Raw genomic sequence first — 8,165 nt, 5'->3', positions numbered from 1 at the left:
ATCTTAATCGAGTCCGAGCTCGAGCATAAAAGTAAGCTCATTTAATAAACGAGCCCGAGCTCGAGCCGGCTCGCGAGCCTAAACGAGCCTGTCATTTTTATATATATTTTTTAAATATATATATTTAAATATATGGATCATGCGAGAAGTAATTTGTAACCCTTGATTAAGTTTAATCAAAGGCCTACATTAAACATTGCAATCTTATAATTATTTCATCCTTTGTTTTAATGTCTTTTATTGCAAAAGGGTATTGTTGTTTTTCATTATATGCACATATTTGTAACGTCTGATTGAAGATCGTATCTCAAGTTTCATGCCACCATCATCTCTCCTAACATAATCAACAGTTCCCAAAATTAAGACGGTTGAAAGAAATCATCACAAGCCCGTTCTGTGTAGGTACGTACAATTCCTTGTGTAGTTTTAGTTCATTCTGTGTAGATAATTTTTCATATTATTTTCAGATTTTTCTGTGTATGTACATATTATTCCCTGTGAATTGAATATAGGTGTGTAGATATAGATCTTTCTGTGTAGGTACATATCATTCCCTGCGTAGTTATAGTTCATTCTGTGTAGGTAATTTTTCATATTATTTTCATATTTTCTTTGTGTATATGGCATATTTTTTCACTGGTATTTTTTAAATAAATTATAAAACTACTATATATACATATATGAAATAAATCAATTAAAAAAATTATTATTTGTAACTTCTCCAAAAAGTATGACTTACCATATATAAAAAGACATATTTGTTTACTATTGTATCCCTGCAATTAAATAAATGATAAAACAAAAAGATAAATTGTGATTGGTTAAATTTATTTCTCGCACTTCTCGTTATAAAAACACTTCTGTAATGGACCAAATCATATATATATATATATATATATATATATATATATATATATATATATAGGGTATGGTTAAAATGAAAACCCATTTGAGTTGTGAAAACCCGCGAAAACCCTATGTAACATCGTTTTTTTTTTGTTACATGTAATATATGTTGTAACATTTAATACAAAACATCGAAACATAAAAAAAATGATTTGCTATTTTATTTAACATTTTTTACTAATTTTTATATATGTTTTCAGGAGAGAGAAAAAATTATATTTATATTTATATTTTTTATTCACTTTAATTATGGACCACAAAATTTAAACATTAATTAAAAACATATGGTTGAGAATGGGTTTCTAGAGTTTTCACAACTCAAGTGGGTTTTCATTTTATACTTAGCCTATATATATATATATATATATATATATATATATATATATATAATGTTATGAAAAAATAAATAAAAATAACTAAATAATATATATTATTTTATACATAAAATTATAATAGAAAAAAACATATAAAAATAATTATAATTATATAAAAAATAATTGATATATAGTAAACGAGTCGAGCCTGAGCTGAGCTCGAGCTCGAGCTCGAGCTTGAAAATCTACCCACAAGCCAAGCTCGAGCTCTGTACAAGCTAAACGAGCCGAGCTTGGGTTCGGCTCGGCTCGTTTGCACCCCTAATGACCCAGTATTGAAAAAACGGGTATTGGTAATACGCGAGTCGGGTTCTGGTTCGGGTATTGTCTCTAAAAACCATACCCTATGCACCGAGTTCTGGTCGGGTATATAACTCAGGTATTCTAAACCCAAGTATTTTAATACCCTATTTCCAGGTATTGAAAAACCCCTATTTTTGGGGTTTTCGGGTTTTTTTAAGGTATAGATTATGTTTTTTAAGGAGTTGCACATTTTGAGAGTATTTTTTTCGTTATTTTTCAAGTATTTTTCAAGTAACTTGGGAATAGATCAGGCATGGAACAAGTTTTCGGGTATTACCATATACAAATCGAGTCTGGTTCCGGGTACGGATTTTGATACTGAAATGCATACCTTATACGTACCCTACGGGAGGTCAGGTACGGGTTCGGGCAGTAAAAACCCAGATATAAAAATACCTTGTTCTTGGTTTTTTTTTTTAATTCAGGCCCGATTCCATATTCGGGTTTTGTTTACACCTCTAGTATAAATACACATGGCACAAGGGTTGATTTCTAGTAAAAATGTTAAATTAACATTTGGGGGCTAAAGCTAAAAGCCCCATACAAGCTTGGGCCTTCTAGGGCTTTCTTTCCATTGATTATATAAAGTATCCAATAATCCATCAAGCTCCTCAAATAAGTGATTTTGCATAACCATTTAAGGTAATCATTACCAGTTCGATCAATTTTAATTATTTTTTTATACGTATGCTAACGGTTTAGGTTTGTAACCCTTAAATGACTTTGTGTTCTTTTTAACTTATAAATCGTTTAACTTGTACAGAGCCCGGTGAGTAGATTTTCAAACTCGGTTCGGGCTCAGCTCGTTTACTATATATCAATTGCTTTTTATAAAATTATAATTATTTTTATATATTTTTTTCTGTTATAATTTTATGTACAAAACAATGTATATTATGTAGTTAATTTTTAATTATTTTTTCATAACATTATATATATTAACTAATAATTATTAAATATATTTTACAAATTATATAAATGACAGGCTCGTTTAAGCTCGCAAGCCGGCTCGAGTTTGATAAGTGAAGCTCGGGCTCGGGCTCATTTATTAAACGAGCTTACTTTTGGGCTTGGGCTCGGGCTTGATTAAGCTCGGCTCAATCGAGCTTTTTAACGAGCCTATCTCGAGTAGCTCGCGAGCAGCTCGGCTCGTTTGCACCCCTAATAGTACACTATGTAATTTTATACATATATCGGTGATATTGGACTGATATTTGACCGATTTTCCCAATATCTGTTTGTTAAGTCCTAGTTGTCAATTTTGATTGTTTAATGTTAGTGTTAGTGTTTTGTAAGATGCAAAAGGTTAATTTGTTAACGATAGGAGAGTATACTAGATTGTTAATTAATTTCTATAGATTTCAGATAATGGCGGACATCCCCGCGTCTAGACAAAAGTTGTGTGAAGGATTGAGGCCGTTGGGCTATCGACTTACCCGGAGATAAAAATGGTTGTTTACACCGGAGGGACATGGTGGAATCAGAAGTACAAAGGAGACAATGTGGAACATGTTATAAAGTTGCCTCCGGATTTTACACTTTGTATGTTGAGAAGCAAAGTAGGTTCGCACGCGGATGGGTATCTTACTTCGTTTAATGAGCAAAGTAGGACTCATGGAGTTTCTTGCCAAGTTTGATGTTATGTGGTGTTTTGTTTTGGTAATGAAATTTATTTTGATAATATTTATATAGGTTTCTTGCTATGAAATAATGTTTTTATAAATTAAGATTGTGTGTATGATAGTCACATGATGGGATTTAGAGAACATGGTCATGTGTTTTTAGGGTTGTTCACGAGTCAAGCCGAGTCGAGCTAGGGTAGTTTCGAGCTCGAGCTCGAAATTAAATGGGGCAGCTCAGCTAGGCTCTAACTTGATTTTGAAGTTAAACAAGCTTATGATCGAGCCAACGAGCTGAGCCATGACCCTAGCCGAGCTGGAGACGAGTTTGGCTCGGTTACAAATAAGCTAACTCAGCTCAGGTTGTTTCAAAACTTATTTTACCGAGTGAGCCCAAGCTTCGAGCCGCGAGTTTTTTGAACAGCCCTAAGTGTTTTTGCTATATACTATGCTAGCTTTAAACATGTGTGTTACATACATGAGATGAATCATGAAAAGAATTCACTTGATAAATATTATAAATCTCCTATTTACTTTTCAAAAAAAAAGACACTCAGCTGGGTTTACCATAGTGGGTCTTTCGCAGAGAATTTTCCTCATAACTAGAAATGATGGGCTTAGACTACCTAGCACTATCTGTGCTCGCGGGCATATAGGGTCACTTTTCGCCAATTAGTTACCCCTGGTAGCTCGGCTTTTATTTGTTGGTGGTTAAAAAAAATATTATAATATCCAAATGTATCAATTGTCTTTTTATTGTTCTATATGCAATTTCAAACACATCATATTTTACATCAAACAATACAAGTATTCAAATAACCATATATATACCACATTATGCCTTTGTGTTATCAATCTTGTAGAAATTGGTCAATGTTTTCCCATCAAGTTCTTTGGTGAAAAACCTTCTCATGTAGTCTTCATACACGAATTCCCGGTAAACAGCGGGCTTCGTGGTAGACACGAGCTCTGGGAACGGGCCGTAGAGCTTATCTCTGATGCTTGGATTGAAAAAAGTAGCAATGGAAACGCGCGCACCTTCAGAAGGGTTTGCTAATACACGATGTTGCGCGCTTTTGTATTCATCGTTTGACATCATCTGTGAATGTAAAATAACATGAACGTATATATGGATTAAATCGTGTAAGCGAATGTTTGGAATTGTGTTTTGGAACAAATCACAAGCGGTCTATTACCCGATGATAAAACAAAAAAAAAATCGAGTATGGATTGTGTAAACGGTTATGTTTGTTTTAGGTAATTAGGTTGGGTATAACCCAATACGGTATTATTAATACCATAACCCACAATTTTTTTTAAAACCAATCCCATACCCTCGCAAATAGGATTGTAAACGAACCGAACGTCTGCTCGGCAAGAAGTTCGTTTATGTTCGCCCATTTAATAAAAGAACCGGACATGAACAAAAAAATTACGTTCGATAAGCTTTAACGGACGAGCACGGACAGAGGTCGCGTCGTTCAATAGTGTTCGTGAACGTCCGGTAACGTCCGTCCGGTAATGTCCGATAATGATTATACTTTTTGAAATTAATATGTAATCGTTTATGTTCTCGTCTGTGTATGTTTGTCCATTAGTGTCTATTAGTGTCCGTGCGTTCGTTTGCCCACTAGGTTCCATTAGGTCAGTTAGTGTCCGTTTGTCCATTAGCGTCTGGTTACAACATTAACGAACAGACACAAACGGACATGGACGAAACTCAATTCCTTAATGGACGAACACGGACATGAACTTTCGTTACGTGAACCGTCCGTTTGTCGGCAAAAAGCTTAACGGACGAACACGGACAACGTCTCGTCCAGTTCGGTTCGGTCCGGTCCGTTTACAGCCCTAGTCGCGAACATGTATACATGCATGAAAACCAAGCACATCAAAATATTATACAATCTGAGAAGTAACAAATAGTATGTTCCTGGTTGTTAAAATCATACAAATAATTATAATTGTAAAATTATAATATTTAATATTTTAAATCAGTTTTTTAGATGAGTTTAAATCAAGTTGCAGGTAATGGCGTAACGGACATCCGAACACCTAATTTTAACCATAAACACGATTCATAACAACTACCGAACGAGTATGAAACATAAACCTGATAAGTAATTAGTAACGACCACCTGATGGGCATAAAACATTGTATTACCAAAGGTCCAAAACCTATAATAAAAACCGAACCGAATTCCTAAATTTTTTGTTTTTTTTTTATATTTTATATTAAGTAATTTATAAGAATTTAATAAATATGTAACTCAAATATTTTTGGTCAAATATATAACAGTCTATTATTTTACAATTAACTAAATTATTTATACCTAAATTCATTATTTTTTGCCAACTTTTTTTTCGGCCAAAAATTTTCAAGCTCAAATAGCAAAAAACGAAACCGAAAAACCGAAACCGAACGGTTTAAAAGACTCCAAAAACCGAAGTTTTGGTTTTCGGTTTGGTTTTAGCCGAAAACCGCACCACGCACACCCCTACTTGTAACTTATAATGTACCTGAAGCAGATCACCTATGTTGACAACGATAGCACCGGGAACCGCCTCAACGTCAGCCCACTCATCACCACACTTAACCTGCAACAACCCGCCGACTTCATTCTGCACCACCATGGTCAACATTCCGGGGTCGGTGTGTGGCGTCAGCCCCATCGTGAGCTCGGGCTGAGGACACGGCGGATAATAATGAGCCACACTCACCCTTCCTTCCAAACATGTCAACTCCTTCAATCTGTCGCTTTTTATACCCAAACCGTCACATAAGATCGACATCAGCTTGTCCGCTAACACCACTGCTGCCTTGTCCCATTCGGCCAGCGCCTCCCTACACATTTCGGGCACGGCATCCCAGTTCGGCTCCATTGGTGACATCCTCACCTGCAGTTAGGGGTGTTCATTAACGAACATATTCATACGTTAATACGTTAATTTACATTAACGAACATAAATGGACGTAAATGAATGTATCATCGAGCGTTCACGAACACTAATTGAGTGAACATGACCCTGTTTGTGTTCGTTCATTTAGTTAAACGAACACAAACGGACTTCTCACTGAACGCTTGGTTCGCTTACTGCCATAATTAGAAAATCATTAGAAGCCTGATTTCATATACATAACTTGAGCTCGAAATTCTATGTCGAATATTAATTTTTAAAATCAAATTTGAACCTTCAACTTCAAATTTGATTCTGATTTCTAGTTTTTCGAGTACTAACAAAACCCTTACCTGCAGCGAGTCTCGCTGACAGCTTTTGACCGGTACAAGTCAAAATTGCACTCTCGGTTAACCGAACCAAACCATTCATATTTTCCTATATTTCCAAGCAAAAATTTTAGCCCAAGTTTGGTTTTGCTTATTAACCGAATTAAACCAACCAAAAACATAAAACTAACCAAATAAACCAAAAACCAAATGGTTAATAAAAATATGCTTCAGTTTCAGTTTAGGCTAATAACCAAACCGAACCCTGCCCACCCCTAATTTAAAATCATTAGAAGCCTGTTTTCACACATATATATAAATTGAGTTCAAATTCCAAATCAAATTCAAAAACCAAAGTCTCGGTTTTAGTTCAGCCCATTTAAACTCAAATGACAAAAACGAAACAACCAAAAACTGGAGACCGAATGTTCTCAAAAATTCAAAAACCAAAGTTTCGGTTTTTAATGCAGTTTCCAGTGTTGCAAAAATCCCTACTAGGCGCCTATTAATCGCTGGTCCCCACTTCACTTATTAATTTTGGGCTAATCGGCCAGTGGTCAAATTCGGCCAAAATCAGGATCCAGGATTAATCGGACTTTATCGGCTTTTTCTGATGAGATTCTGGCCGAAATCGGCGGTTTCCAATGATATTCCAACCAATTTCCGGGCAAAATGTGTTTGTGTACGTATAAAACTAAAATGTGTGCATGCATATATAAAACTGAAAATTATACATTAAAGTCCGATTCGATTAATCCCTATTAAGTGAGCGAAGCTTCTTTATGCCCCGGGTGGCCTCGGCCCCACTGTTTTTTTCGCAGCAGTGTAATTTTACCCGTTTTTCGCCCGGAAATTTTTATACGTAATGCAAATTTACCCGTTTTTGCCCAAAATTTTGAGCCCGACAACTTGGCCCCCTCGTTTATGATATTTTTTACAACACTTTTAGCCCAAAACCAACCCAAACCGAACCATGCACACCCCTCATACATTTACAACCAAATTCAAATATTCGAAAACCGAATTCGAACCTGCAACGAGTCTCGCCTACTCGCAGCCTTCGACCGAAACAAATCGAAATTAGTCGAATACGCAGCACCTTTACCCACTTCTCTATGATAATATCTCATCTTATACTCACTCGACTCCTCAAAAAACCCCTTCATCGAACCAATTAAATCATCAATAACCTGTACCGGAATGCTATGATTGACAATCTGGAAAAACCCATATGTGGAAATTGACTTTTTGATTTGGTCAACGACAGTTGACTTTTGGTCGGATAGGTTGATGATAGGAATTGTAAGTTTAGGACTGTCGTTGTTGTTGTTTTTAAGGTTGTCGGGTGGGTGGTGGAAGAAGCGCGGGATGGTGGTGATGCCGGAGTCGAGTAAGCCTTTGACGCCGAGTTTTGAGTCGTCGAATAGTTTGAGTTCGGTGAGACGGTCGTAGTACGGTGGGGTGGACGGTGGGGACATGGTGGTGGTTTGATGGAGATTATGATGAGACTTGAGAGTGATGTTTAGATTTACATATCGAAGATAATGACATCAAATGCTTGTGAATAAGTTATTCGAGATCAGCTCGTTAAAAACTCTATAAACTTTCGAGATCAAGCCTAAAAAATAAGCTCGTTTAATAAACGAGTTCAGACATGAACTTTACTTATTGAGCTTAAGCCGGCTCGTGAGTCTAAATAAGCCTGTCACTTATATAATTTTTTTAAAATACATGTT

The 8,165-nt window shown here is 35.8% G+C and overlaps 1 protein-coding gene across 1 annotated transcript; it reads right to left on the bottom strand.

Annotated features, from left to right (window-relative positions):
• Positions 1-3,939: 3,939 nt before the first annotated feature.
• LOC143619076 (1-aminocyclopropane-1-carboxylate oxidase homolog 11-like) lies at positions 3,940-7,907 on the bottom strand. The gene is made up of 3 exons (XM_077091098.1): positions 7,461-7,907; positions 5,723-6,100; positions 3,940-4,301 (listed from the first exon to the last, which is right to left on the bottom strand). The coding sequence occupies exons 1-3, from the start codon at positions 7,905-7,907 to the stop codon at positions 4,038-4,040; spliced, it is 1,089 nt and encodes a 362-aa protein (XP_076947213.1). The 3' UTR covers positions 3,940-4,037.
• Positions 7,908-8,165: the final 258 nt, after the last annotated feature.

The sequence above is a fragment of the Bidens hawaiensis genome, unplaced genomic scaffold, assembly GCF_021521415.1.
Source record: "Bidens hawaiensis isolate Kalapana, Puna unplaced genomic scaffold, B.hawaiensis_p1.1 tig00002414_1, whole genome shotgun sequence".
NCBI classification, from domain to species: domain Eukaryota; kingdom Viridiplantae; phylum Streptophyta; class Magnoliopsida; order Asterales; family Asteraceae; genus Bidens; species Bidens hawaiensis.
This window is presented reverse-complemented; position numbering and strand designations above follow the sequence as displayed.